Consider the following 14,269-nt stretch of genomic DNA (forward strand, 5'->3'; position numbering starts at 1 on the left):
CACACACAATAGATCGCTCCCATATTCAATCTGTGTCATTGGGTGATCAGCTGGGGTAACTGTCCTCAGTACCAGTGGGCTCGGGACTGAAAACCAGCCGGGATGGTTCTCCAGTGTCTCTTGCTGCAAAGTACATGATTCTGTGTCTCGTTCCTGCTGACAGTCACAGCCCAGCAAAAGCCGAGATCTTCAGTAGAGGAACGCAAATTACACGCTCGCCCGTCCCCACCCACTGACACTTTTAAACTATAAGTTGTATACACCCATGAACTCCTGCTAGCCTTTCTCCCACGTTTGTGTGTTACGGTGAGATGTTGACCCAGTTTGGTGTGTTACGGTGAGATGTTGACCCGGTTTGGTGTGTTACGGTGGGATGTTGACCCGGTTTGTGTCGGTGAGATGTTGACCCGGTTTGGTTTGTTACGGTGGGATGTTGACCCAGTTTGGCGTGTTACGGTGAGATGTTGACCCGGTTTGGTGTGTTACGGTGAGATGTTGACCCGGTTTGGTGTGTTACGGTGAGATGTCAACCCGGTTTGGTGTGTTACGGTGGGATGTTGACCCAGTTTGGTGTGTTACGGTGAGATGTTGACCCAGTTTGGTGTGTTACGGTGAGATGTTGACCCGGTTTGTGTCGGTGAGATGTTGGCCGGGTTTGGTGTGTTACGGTGAGATGTTGACCCGGTTTGGTGTGTTACGGTGAGATGTTGACCCAGTTTGGCGTGTTACGGTGAGATGTTGACCCGGTTTGGTGTGTTACGGTGAGATGTCAACCCGGTTTGGTGTGTTACGGTGGGATATTGACCCGGTTTGGTGTGTTACGGTGAGATGTTGACCCGGTTTGTGTCGGTGAGATGTTGGCCGGGTTTGGTGTGTTACGGTGAGATGTTGACCCGGTTTGTGTCGGTGAGATGTTGGCCGGGTTTGGTGTGTTACGGTGAGATGTTGACCCGGTTTGTGTCGGTGAGATGTTGGCCGGGTTTGGTGTGTTACGGTGAGATGTCAACCCGGTTTGGTGTGTTACGGTGAGATGTCAACCCGGTTTGGTGTGTTACGGTGAGATGTCGACCCGGTTTGGTGTGTTACGGTGAGATGTTCACCCGGTTTGGTGTGTTACGGTGAGATGTTGACCCAGTTTGGTGTGTTACGGTGAGATGTCGACCCTGTTTGGTGTGTTACGGTGAGATGTCAACCCGGTTTGGTGTGTTACGGTGGGATGTTGACCCAGTTTGGCGTGTTACGGTGAGATGTTGACCCGGTTTGTGTCGGTGAGATGTTGGCCGGGTTTGGTGTGTTACGGTGAGATGTTGACCCGGTTTGGTGTGTTACGGTGAGATGTCAACTCGGTTTGTGTCGGTGAGATGTTGGCCGGGTTTGGTGTGTTACGGTGAGATGTTGGCCGGGTTTGGTGTGTTGCGGTGAGATGTTGGCCGGGTTTGGTGTGTTGCGGTGAGATGTTGACCCGGTTTGGTGTGTTACGGTGAGATGTTGGCCGGGTTTGGTGTGTTACGGTGAGATGTTGGCCGGGTTTGGTGTGTTGCGGTGAGATGTTGACCCGGTTTGGTGTGTTACGGTGAGATGTTGACCCGGTTTGTGTCGGTGAGATGTTGGCCGGGTTTGGTGTGTTACGGTGAGATGTCAACCCGGTTTGGTGTGTTACGGTGAGATGTCAACCCGGTTTGGTGTGTTACGGTGAGATGTCAACCCAGTTTGGTGTGTTACGGTGGGATGTTGACCCAGTTTGGCGTGTTACGGTGAGATGTTGACCCGGTTTGTGTCGGTGAGATGTTGGCCGGGTTTGGTGTGTTACGGTGAGATGTCGACTCGGTTTGTGTCGGTGAGATGTTGACCCGATTTGGTGTGTTGCAGTGAGATGTTGACCCGGTTTGTGTCGGTGAGATGTTGACCCGGTTTGGTGTGTTACGGTGAGATGTCAACCCGGTTTGGTGTGTTACGGTGGGATATTGACCCGGTTTGGTGTGTTACGGTGAGATGTTGACCCGGTTTGTGTCGGTGAGATGTTGGCCGGGTTTGGTGTGTTACGGTGAGATGTCAACCCGGTTTGGTGTGTTACGGTGGGATATTGACCCGGTTTGATGTGTTACGGTGAGATGTTGACCCGGTTTGTGTCGGTGAGATGTTGGCCGGGTTTGGTGTGTTACGGTGAGATGTCAACCCGGTTTGGTGTGTTACGGTGAGATGTCAACCCGGTTTGGTGTGTTACGGTGAGATGTCGACCCGGTTTGGTGTGTTACGGTGAGATGTCGACCCGGTTTGGTGTGTTACGGTGAGATGTTGACCCGGTTTGTGTCGGTGAGATGTTGGCCGGGTTTGGTGTGTTACGGTGAGATGTCGACTCGGTTTGTGTCGGTGAGATGTTGACCCGGTTTGGTGTGTTGCGGTGAGATGTTGACCCGGTTTGGTGTGTTACGGTGAGATGTTGGCCGGGTTTGGTGTGTTACGGTGAGATGTCAACCCGGTTTGGTGTGTTACGGTGAGATGTCAACCCGGTTTGTGTCAGTGAGATGTTGGCCGGGTTTGGTGTGTGTCGGTGAGACGTTGACCCGGTTTGGTGTGTTACGGTGAGATGTCGACCCGGTTTGTGTCAGTGAGATGTTGGCCGGGTTTGGTGTGTGTCGGTGAGACGTTGACCCGGTTTGGTGTGTTACGGTGAGATGTCGACTCGGTTTGTGTCGGTGAGATTTTGGCCGGGTTTGGTGTGTTACGGTGAGATGTTGGCCGGGTTTGGTGTGTTACGGTGAGATGTTGACCCGGTTTGGTGTGTTACGGTGAGATGTTGACCCGGTTTGGTGTGTTACGGTGAGATGTCGACTCGGTTTGTGTCGGTGAGATTTTGGCCGGGTTTGGTGTGTTGCGGTGAGATGTTGACCCGGTTTGGTGTGTTGCGGTGAGATGTTGACCCGGTTTGGTGTGTTGCGGTGAGATGTTGACCCGGTTTGGTGTGGTTTGCCTTGTAGTGATGGCGATGGGCACCAGGACTCCAAAGACAATTGTCCAGAAATTCCGAACAGCTCCCAGCTGGACTCTGACAACGACGGGTTGGGCGACGTGTGTGATGATGATGACGACAACGACGGGATTCCTGATTATGGGCCAGCTGGCCCCGATAACTGCCGCTTGATCGCGAACCCCAATCAGAAGGACTCTGATGGTCAGTGGCTCAAACCAACTCCCACCACAAAGGGGCAGAACGGGGGGGGAGGCGTGGGAGCGGTGGATGATTTTGGAGGATCCCTCCACCTGGCGGGGTAGGGTTTGGAGAGTGGGGTTGGGTCAGGGGTGGGGATGGGATTTGGGGATGGGGTCAGGTTCGGGGAGGGGGAGCGGGGTTGGGTTTTGGGGATGGGGTCAGGTTCGGGGAGGGGGAGCGGGGGTGGTGTTTGGGGATGGGGTCAGGTTCGGGGAGGATGAGCGGGAGTGGGTTTTGGGGATGGGGTCAGGTTCGGGGAGGATGAGCGGGAGTGGGTTTTGGGGATGGGGTCAGGTTCGGGGAGGATGAGCGGGAGTGGGTTTTGGGGATGGGGTCAGGTTCGGGGAGGATGAGCGGGAGTGGGTTTTGGGGATGGGGTCAGGTTCGGGGAGGATGAGCGGGGGTGGTGTTTGGGGATGGGGTCAGGATCGGGGAGGATGAGCGGGGGTGGTGTTTGGGGATGGGGTCAGGTTCGGGGAGGATGAGCGGGGGTGGTGTTTTGGGGATGGGGTCAGGTTCGGGGAGGATGAGCGGGAGTGGGTTTTGGGGATGGGGTCAGGTTCGGGGAGGATGAGCGGGAGTGGGTTTTGGGGATGGGGTCAGGTTCGGGGAGGAGGAGTGGGTTTTGGGGATGGGGTCAGGTTCGGGGAGGATGAGCGGGAGTGGTGTTTGGGGATGGGGGTCAGGTTCGGGGAGGGGGAGCGGGAGTGGTGTTTGGGGATGGGGTCAGGTTCGGGGAGGATGAGCGGGAGTGGGTTTTGGGGATGGGGTCAGGTTCGGGGAGGATGAGCGGGAGTGGGTTTTGGGGATGGGGTCAGGTTCGGGGAGGATGAGCGGGAGTGGTGTTTGGGGATGGGGGTCAGGTTCGGGGAGGGGGAGCGGGAGTGGTGTTTGGGGATGGGGTCAGGTTCGGGGAGGGGGAGCGGGGGTGGTGTTTTGGGGATGGGGTCAGGTTCGGGGAGGATGAGCGGGAGTGGGTTTTGGGGATGGGGTCAGGTTCGGGGAGAATGAGCGGGAGTGGGTTTTGGGGATGGGGTCAGGTTCGGGGAGGAGGAGTGGGTTTTGGGGATGGGGTCAGGTTCGGGGAGGATGAGCGGGAGTGGGTTTTGGGGATGGGGTCAGGTTCGGGGAGGATGAGCGGGGGTGGTGTTTGGGGATGGGGTCAGGTTCGGGGAGGGGGAGCGGGAGTGGTGTTTGGGGATGGGGTCAGGTTCGGGGAGGGGGAGCGGGGGTGGTGTTTTGGGGATGGGGTCAGGTTCGGGGAGGATGAGCGGGGGTGGTGTTTTGGGGATGGGGTCAGGTTCGGGGAGGATGAGCGGGAGTGGTGTTTGGGGATGGGGTCAGGTTCGGGGAGGATGAGCGGGGGTGGTGTTTTGGGGATGGGGTCAGGTTCGGGGAGGATGAGCGGGGGTGGTGTTTGGGGAGCGGGGTTGGGTTGGGAGCGGGAGTGGGTTTTGGGGATGGGGTCAGGTTCGGGGAGGATGAGCGGGAGTGGTGTTTGGGGATGGGGTCAGGTTCGGGGAGGATGAGCGGGGTTGGTGTTTGGGGAGCGGGGTTGGGGAGCGGGGTGGGATATGGGGATGCATTCCGGTTCAGGCAGGGTTTGCAGGGGTGGGGTTAGGGTGGGGTTCGGGGAGTGGGGTGGGGGTGTTAGAGAAGGAGAGCGAGGTTCGGAGAGCAGGTTGGGGTTGGTGTTTTATTCGGACGTATTTATCTTTTATTCCAGATAACGGGATTGGTGATGCTTGTGAAAATGACTTTGATAACGATGCTGTATTTGACCAGTTCGATGTGTGTCCCGAGAGTGCAGAGGTCACTCTCACTGATTTCCGAGCCTATCAGACTGTCGTTCTGGACCCTGAGGGTGATGCACAGATTGACCCAAACTGGGTGGTCCTAAACCAGGTGAATTCATTCTCTCTGTATCTCTTTATCTGTATTAATTCTCACTCCCTCTCTGCATCTCTTTATCTTTATCTAACTCAGAGTATTGAACTGATATAAAACCTTAATCAGACCTCAGTCAGAGCACTGTGCGCTTTATGAGGCAGTAGAGAGGGCTCAGCGCAGATTCACTGGATGCTACACGCCCGGTGTAAGGAAAGACCAAGAATTGGGTCTTGTTTCGATAGAATGCAGATGATGGGGTGATGTGATGTGATAGAAGTGTTCAACAGTATGACAGGATGGGGCAGGGTAGATAGAAGCAGACCGCCTTCAGTAGTTGAGGGTCTAGAACGAGGGGCCAGAGATACAAGGTTAAATGTAAGAGATTTAGAACCGAGGGCAGGAGAAACCTCTTCACACGGAGAGTTGAGAGGCTGTGGAATTGTGGTTGAGGAAGAAACTGTCAACATTTAAGGTTAGATTAGATGGTGGGGTGAAGGATAGGGGAACAGGGCAGGTAAATGTGATTAAAACTCAAGTGGAGGACTGACGGACTGGTTGGACCGAATGGCCCGTTTCCATGTTGTAATGTTTATGGATTTCTATGTACATTCCCCATCGCATATAGCGGGCATGTTGGTGGTTAATCAGTTTCTCTCCTAATTGTGAGCATTGGATCCAGAATCTGATCACTGAGGTAATGGCATTTTAACAAGGTGCGAACAGCTCATTCAAACAACTCATAACCAGCTTCTTAAATGGGTGAGGACAGGGTGAGGGAGAGGGAGCGGTCGACGGCGAGGGAGAGGGCCAGAGACGGGGAGGGGGACGGCGCGAGGGAGACGGGGCAAGGGGGATGGTGACACGGGGAGGGGGACAGACTTGCTCCTCCTAACTACTCTTTGTCTTTGTGTGACAGGGAATGGAGATTGTTCAGACTATGAACAGTGACCCTGGATTAGCTGTCGGTAAGTTGGTGCAATTTGTTGGATAAGTGAAATGTGATGTGAACAGCAACAGCCTGAACTGGACAGACTGCGTGTGAAGAGAGCGCCCTTACTGACTGGGATCACCAGGGATTTACTGTCTAACTGGCCTCCAAAAATTCTACCTTAAAACTCCAGCCTCCTCCACTCGCCCCGGGAGTGTTTGATGGGACAGTGTAGAGGGAGCTTTACTCTGTATCTAACCCCGTGCTGTACCTGCCCTGGGAGTGTTTGATGGGGACAGTGTAGAGGGAGCTTTACTCTGTATCTAACCCCGTGCTGTACCTGCCCTGGGAGTGTTTGATGGGACAGTGTAGAGGGAGCTTTACTCTGTATCTAACCCGTGCTGTACCTGCCCTGGGAGTGTTTGATGGGACAGTGTAGAGGGAGCTTTCCTCTGTATCTAACCCGTGCTGTACCTGCCCTGGGAGTGTTTGATGGGACAGTGTAGAGGGAGCTTTACCCTGTATCTAACCCGTGCTGTACCTGCCCTGGGAGTGTTTGATGGGACAGTGTAGAGGGAGCTTTAATCTGTATCTAACCTATGCTGTACCTGCCCTGGGAGTGTTTGACGGGACAGTGTAGAGGGAGCTTTACTCTGTATCTAACCCGTGCTGTACCTGCCCTGGGAGTGTTTGATGGGACAGTGTAGAGGGAGCTTTACTCTGTATCTAACCCGTGCTGTACCTGCCCTGGGAGTGTTTGATGGGGACAGTGTAGAGGGAGCTTTACTCTGTATCTAACCCGTGCTGTACCTGCCCTGGGAGTGTTTGATGGGACAGTGTAGAGGGAGCTTTACTCTGTATCTAACCCGTGCTGTACCTGCCCTGGGAGTGTTTGATGGGGACAGTGTAGAGGGAGCTTTACTCTGTATCAAACCCGTGCTGTACCTGCCCTGGGAGTGTTTGAAGGTCCCTGTTAGGCCCTGATATTGATTAAATTGGATATTTATGAAAGTAGAGATCGAGGAGAGTTACAGGAGGTGTTTGAATATGTTGTGTGGGTTTTGCTGTTGTAACCTTGCAGAGAATATTGATGCAACTATTCTGGTCCTCCTGCTCCAGGTTACACTGCGTTCAATGGTGTGGATTTTGAAGGCACATTCCATGTTAACACGGTGACGGATGATGATTATGCCGGGTTTATCTTTGGCTATCAGGACAGCTCCAGCTTCTACGTGGTGATGTGGAAACAGACGGAGCAAACGTACTGGCAGGCCACCCCGTTCCGTGCAGTGGCTGAGCCCGGACTTCAGCTCAAGGTGAGACCAGCCCCTGAGCTGTGAAGGACAGGCCTTCCCTGGTCACTCAGTAACTACACAAGCCCTGTGGGTCCAGCTCGGGCATTAGTCCAGAGTACCCCAGGCACACGTCTGCCCTTGGTAGGGATCTGAGCCCAGAATCAGAGGCACAAGTCAGCAATTTGGAATTTTCCAGGCCACACGATGTCTGGTGGAGCTACAGAACACAAAGGGCCTCTGGAGCCTTGCTGTCTCTCTAGGGTCCTTGATCGAAAGGGGCCAAGCACAAGGGTGACCATTGGGTGTCTCTGCAAACGGACATCCACCGGCTGGACCTTAGGCCTGGAAAGTTAACACCGCCCCAGGAGTCCCCATTCCCCACCCCTCCCCCCGGGCGTCCCCGTTCCCCCACCCCTCCCCTCCCCCGGGTCCCCGCCCGAGGAGTCCGCATTCCCCACCCCTCCCCCCGGGCGTCCCCGGGCCCCCACCCGAGGAGTCCGCATTCCCCACTCCCCACCCCTCCCCCGGGCCCCAGGAGTCCGCGTTCCCCCTGCCCCCGGAGTCCGCGTTCCCCCGCCCCCCAGTCCCCCACCCTGACCCACCGCCCCCGGAGTCCCCATTCCCCCACCCTCTCTGCCCCCACCCCAGGAGTCCCCGTGCAGGGGGAGGGGGTGCAGCTGCAGTGTAACGGGAGACCAAGTTCAGGGGTCACAGCAGACGCCTCGGGCCTCAGTGTCTGCACTCAAACACCAAGCTCGGCCAGTTTGTGGAAGTACTGGCAAGGCCGGTCTGTGGAACTTCACCCCAGCGAGTGTCAGTGCCTTCTGGAGAGGGGGAAGAGCAGCTGCGTTTGTAACACTCACTGTCCTGTTCAAGGTTGGAGCCTCCACGGAGACGTGAGAAGCACTGGCTAAAAAGCCAGTCTGATCCACCAGTTGGTCTGTAATCAATGGGTTCGGACAATCTATTTGAATATCGTGTTTGTGGAGATGATGCATCATTTTGAGTAGCTGAACACCGTTCCTGAATGGCCTGCTGACTTGTGCTCCAATCAGGCTGTGAAGTCGAAGAGCGGCCCGGGGGAGCACCTGAGGAACGCGCTGTGGAATACCGGCAGCACCCACGACCAGGTCACGCTGCTCTGGAAAGATCCCCGTGATATGGGCTGGAAGGACAAGACCTCGTACCGATGGCAGCTGATGCACAGGCCACAGGTCGGCTACATCAGGTGAGCTATAGGGCCGTAACATCACGTGTAGAATGCACACACCAGTATAAGTTGCATCACTCCTGTGTACACAACAATAACTTGCATTTATCAAGCGCTTCACAGGAGCGTAAATCAAACTAAATTTTACACCGAGCCACATAATGAGATATTCGGACAAGTGAGAGTTAGGAGCGACCGAGAGGGGTGGAAAGGTTTAGGGAGGGAATTCCGAAGTTTATAGTACACTTTTGTGTGTTACGAGTCTGGGCCAGGTTTGTATTTCTATAATGGTCATTAAAGAATCTGCGAAATCATGAATGTTTGAGATTTTGAAGGTTTGGTGATACTGTTCTTGTGCCTTGGAATCATTCTGAATGAACACAGGCAGCCCATGTGTTAGCTGATCAGGGTTTTGTTTCATCGCTCTGGTGAATGCTGAACATGTTCTCCAGACAAAGACATCCTTTCCCCTCCGGTAACACGGTTACTTTTCCATAGCAACTGGATGCTAGGAGGTCAGTCAGGGCCCCCACTTCCATTGAGATGTAAATCTGGAGACAATGGCTGATAGGCTGAAGTTACTGTTTGGAATCTGGGTTCTGCATCATCAGATCAGCAAGACTCCAGCTCTCAGCAATTCCACTTCTTCCTTTGTTCGTTTCACACTGTCCTGCCATGGGATCGGAACCTGAAAGCAGGCTCAGAAAAGATTCATTTTGCTACGACACACAGTTAGAGACAGAGAGAGAGAGACACTGTGAAGAGTTAGAGACAGAGGGAGATGCAGTACAGTGTCGACACCAGTCAGGCGACAAGTACTGAACCCAGAGAATTCCAAGCTGGTCTGGTTCATCACCAGAACGAGCTGCCTGGTGCTCAAACCCCAACCAGCTGCCGCAGTCGCTTTACTCCTTAGATTTCTGACTTTGACTATAAACTCGGGAATGATCTGCTGTGTCAGCAACACTCGGAATTCCTGTTTCTTGTGCTCCCAGTGTGGACGGGGCTCTCTCTCCGTCAGTGTATACGGATCTGGAATGTGAATTCCCAAATCTGCAAAGATTAAATGTTGTGTCTGTATCTGCAGGGCTAAACACTTTATTGTGTCTGCATGTGATCCTGACCCGCACCGTCCCCCTCCCCGTTATGCTCCCATTCCCGCTCTGACCGATTGGTCTTTAGGCTCTCACTGTTCCAGTGAAGCTTCAGGATCAAAATCTGTTCACTCTGCAGCCCTCTGATCTGAACATTGAGCTTAATAACTTCAAACCTTAAACCCTCCACTTCCTTCCCAGCCAGGTGTCGTGCAGGGAGGGTCTGTCCAGGAGAAGGGCAGCTAGGTTCAAAGGTTACACAGCCAAATGGCCATAACCCCTCTTACAGGCTGACTGACCTATGTGTTTCCAACTCTGATTATACCAGACTTTCTACAGACCGGGACTTTGAAACTGCACCATTCCCGGGACCCTCAGTAAGGGGCTCGGAGACACTGTGGGCTCAGAGAGAAATATTTCTGTTAATTGAAAAGCTGTTTCTTCCCTCCCCTTTCAGAATTAAACTGTACGAAGGACCTAATCTTGTGGCAGATTCGGGCGTCACGATCGACACAACGATGCGTGGAGGGCGTCTCGGTGTCTTCTGCTTCTCCCAAGAGAACATCATTTGGTCCAACCTGCGCTACAGGTGTAATGGTGAGTACAGCTACAGCCTGCTCGCAAAATATTCACTTCAAGTGATGCTGACTGAAATAGGTGGTCGGGCAGGAAGGGGAAAAGTGCCGGATTCTTCTGCTCACCTTATCTTTCTTTTTCCACCCCCCCCCCCCCCTTGTTTCACAGACACAATTCCCGACGACTTTGAGCCATTTCGGAAGCTGCTGCAACTCGGCCTGTGAGAAACCTGAAGATCGGAGAAGGCCACTTGCCAGGGGCCATTGTAAATCGTTTATAGGACCAGTGAATTCAGCCCAATTGCAACAAGAAAGAATTTTTAAAAACTCCAAAAAAAAAATAAAAAAAATAGAAAAGAAAATAATAAACAACCCAGCGGGGAGTGTGAATGTCCCAGTAAATATTGGCCCTGGGTCAGGGGTTAATGCGAGGGCTCGGGGGTTACGAGGAGTTACTGCAAAGCGACAGTAGCACGGACTGTTATTATACCAGAGATGGGATTTTCTCCCCTGAATGGTTCCCATTCGAATAACAAACCTTGAGGGATGTTTTCTTTCCCTCCTTCACTCTGGGCTCCCAGTTCACAGGACCGCCACGCTCTCAGTATCAGCCCCTCTCGGCCCAGCCAGGCAGTTTGAGCCTGTTTCGTACCTTTACTGGAATTTTCCAGGTGGGGGAGCAGTGAGTGTGACCCAGCACATCCGTCCTGTTACTCCCCTTCCTGAAGCACCATTGCTGTGCCCACATGTAATGCACCGAGTGGCTTCACACTCGGTCAGCCTTGGAGATGGTGAACAAGACACTCAGTATCTGAACTACGCAGGCACTAACTGTAATACAGAGAGGAAAGGTCTGAGCATCAGCTCCTCACATTCACATTATTCAAACTGTTCCCTTACTGAACCTCAGCCTCAGCGACCCCAACCATGGGAGTCCATGAAATGAAACTCCAGATTCGGTAAATGTACTCCTCTCGCACACCTGCTCACCAGGACCAAACCTGGCATTCACCCACAGCCTGGGGGCACGCGGGCTGGCCACACGCAGGCCGGGGACCGCGGGCCGGCCACACGCAGGCCGGGGACCGCGGGCCGGCCACACGCAGGCCCGGGACACACAGGCTGTGGAAGCCGGTGAGAGAGACCCGGATGCCCCCGGTTCCTGATCTCCTGCTGGATGTGGTGTGAGCACAGGTGGTGATTAGAATCAGCCAGTTAAAGGGATGTGGCCCTGAGATGTGTAACCCTCTCAGACTCTGGCCGGGATGAGTGCAATGCCTTTAAGAAAAACGCAATGCAAATTACAGCTCTCCCAACCTTAGAATGAAAGGTAGCCCAATGGGCCACACCTGGTCGCAGCAGCTGCCACCCTGTGGGGCAATCCAGCCAGACCGGGAGGCCGGGACGAGTGCAATATTGGAAGGCAATGAGACAACAGTGCACCTCATCCCGCACCACCCGGTCAGTCAGAGCAGCAGAGAGCTTCTTCAACCCGATTCGGTGACACTGCCCATCCACCTGAAGGAGTTAAACACAGGAATTAAACCAAGGAAGAATGGGTGCGGAAAGGCACAGCCTTGTCCACTGAGCATTCGCTCAGATAGTGGCCGAGTTTGACCCAGATGGAGCAAGCAAGCCGCAGGATCAATGTTCAACCTTTATTCAACCATAGATTTCCAAAGCAAAACATAATATTTTAAATAATTTCTTCAAGAGTTCATTCATGCTGATTGATTGTAAACTTTACAAGTATATTATGACGGTCAGGTGTTCTAGCTACCGGGCCCTATTTGTAAAGAAAGAACTAGCATTTATAAAGGGTTTTTCACAACACTAGGCCACCAAAGTGCTTTTGGAGTGCAGTCATTGTTGTAATGGAGGGAACACGGCAGTGTCGAGACTGGAGACAGAGAGCACGCCCGGCTGAAATCAATCCATGCTGGCGATGTGGGACTCCTGAATATGAACAAGAGATACCCGGGAGTGAGTTACAGGCTGGAATCTGTTCGGGGGGTTTATATATAGAATAACAGATACCCGGGAGTGAGTTACAGGCTGGAATCTAATCGAGGGGTTCGGGGGGTTTATATATAGAATAACAGATACCCGGGAGTGAGTTACAGGCTGGAATCTGTTCGGGGTGTTTATATATAGAATAACAGATACCCGGGAGTGAGTTACAGGCTGGAATCTGTTCGGGGGGTTTATATATAGAATAACAGATACCCGGGAGTGAGTTACAGGCTGGAATCTAATCGAGGGGTTCGGGGGGTTTATATAGAACAGATACCCGGGAGTGAGTTACAGGCTGGAGTCTAATCAAGGGGTTCGGGGGATTTATATAGAACAGATACCCGGGAGTGAGTTACAGGTTGGAATCTAATCGAGGTGTTCGGGGGGTTTATATATAGAATAACAAATACCCGGGAGTGAATTACCGGCTAATTCACACTGAGAGATGTGTAGATCCCTGGATTAATCAGTGGCAGGTAACATTCGCGCCACAGGAGTACCAGGCAATGACTATCTCCAACCAGCGAGAGTCTAACCACCTCCCCATGACAATCAAAGGTATAACCATCATCGAATCCCCCACCATCAACATCCTGGGGGGTCACCATTGACCAGAAACTTAACTGGACCAGCCACATAAATACTGTGGCAACAAGAGCGAGTCAGAGGCTGGGTATTCTGCAGTGAGTGTCTCATCTCCTGACTCCCCAAAGCCTTTCCACCATCTACAAGGCACAAGTAAGGAGTGTGATGGAATACTCCCCACTTGCCTGGATGAGTGCAGCTCCAACAACACTCAAGAAGCTCGACACCATACAGGACAAAGCAGCCCGCTTGATTGGCACCCCGTCCACCACCTTAAACATTCACTCCCTCCACCAGTGGCGTACCGTGGCTGCAGTGTGGACCATCTACAAGATGCACTGCAGCAACTCGCTAAGGCTTCTTCGGCAGCACCTCCACCACCTAGAAGGACAAGGGCAACAGGCGCATGGGAACACCGCCACCTCCAAGTTCCCCTCCAAGTCACGCAATCCTGATTTGGAAGTATATCGCCGATCCTTCATCGTCACAGGGTCAAAATCCTGGAACTCCCTCCCTAACAGCACTGTGGGAGTACCTTCACCACACGGACTGCAGCGGTTCAAGAAAGCGGCTCACCACCACCTTCTCGAGGGCAATTAGGGATGGGCAATAAATGCCGGACTTGGTGTGGAGCGATCCCTGGATTAATCCCACTGAGAGGTGTGGGATCCCTGGATTAATCCCACTGTGATATGTGGAGCTATCCCTGGATTAATCCCACTGAGATGTGGAGCTATCCCTGGATTAAACCCACTGTGAGGTGTGGAGCGATCCCTGGATTAATCCCACTGTGAGGTGTGGGATCCCTGGATTAATCCCACTGTGAGATGTGGAATCCCTGGATTAATCCCACGGAGAGATGTGGAATCCCTGGATTAATCCCACTGTGAGGTGTGGGATCCCTGGATTAATCCCACTGTGAGATGTGGGATCCCTGGATTAATCCCACTGTCAGGTGTGGAGCTATCCCTGGATTAATCCCACTGAGGTGTGCAGCGATCCCTGGATTAATCCCACTGTGAGATGTAGAGCGATCCCTGGATTAATCCCACTGTGAGGTGTGCAGCGATCCCTGGATTAATCCCACTGAGATGTGGAGCTATCCTTGCATTAATCCCACTGTGAGGTGTGGGATCCCTGGATTAATCCCACTGTGAGGTGTGGGATCCTTGGATTAATCCCACTGTGAGATGTGGAGCTATCCCTGGATTAATCCCACTGTGAGGTGTGGGATCCCTGGATTAATCCCACTGTGAGGTGTGGGATCCTTGGATTAATCCCACTGTGAGATGTGGAGCGATCCCTGGATTAATCCCACTGTGAGGTGTGGAGCGATCCCTGGATTAATCCCACTGAGATGTGGAGCTATCCTTGCATTAATCCCACTGTGAGGTGTGGGATCCCTGGATTAATCCCACTGTGAGGTGTGGGATCCTTGGATTAATCCCACTGTGAGATGTGGAGCCAT

The 14,269-nt window shown here is 53.2% G+C and overlaps 1 protein-coding gene across 1 annotated transcript in view; it reads left to right on the forward strand.

Annotated features, from left to right (window-relative positions):
• LOC147086343 (thrombospondin-3-like) overlaps nt 1–12,209 on the forward strand; it is a 145,581-nt gene extending 133,372 nt beyond the window's left edge. The window contains exons 11-17 of the mRNA XM_085978405.1: nt 2,979–3,172; nt 4,938–5,116; nt 6,018–6,066; nt 7,149–7,345; nt 8,380–8,552; nt 10,086–10,225; nt 10,373–12,209. Of these exons, the coding sequence (XP_085834531.1) occupies nt 2,979–3,172; nt 4,938–5,116; nt 6,018–6,066; nt 7,149–7,345; nt 8,380–8,552; nt 10,086–10,225; nt 10,373–10,428 (988 nt within the window). The 3' untranslated portion in view covers nt 10,429–12,209. The remainder of the gene's footprint in view (nt 1–2,978; nt 3,173–4,937; nt 5,117–6,017; nt 6,067–7,148; nt 7,346–8,379; nt 8,553–10,085; nt 10,226–10,372) is intronic.
• Nucleotides 12,210–14,269: the final 2,060 nt, after the last annotated feature.

This window comes from Somniosus microcephalus, unplaced genomic scaffold, assembly GCF_052327205.1.
Source record: "Somniosus microcephalus isolate GS21.2 unplaced genomic scaffold, FLI_Smic_1.0 unresolved_chr7, whole genome shotgun sequence".
NCBI classification, from domain to species: Eukaryota; Metazoa; Chordata; class Chondrichthyes; order Squaliformes; family Somniosidae; genus Somniosus; species Somniosus microcephalus.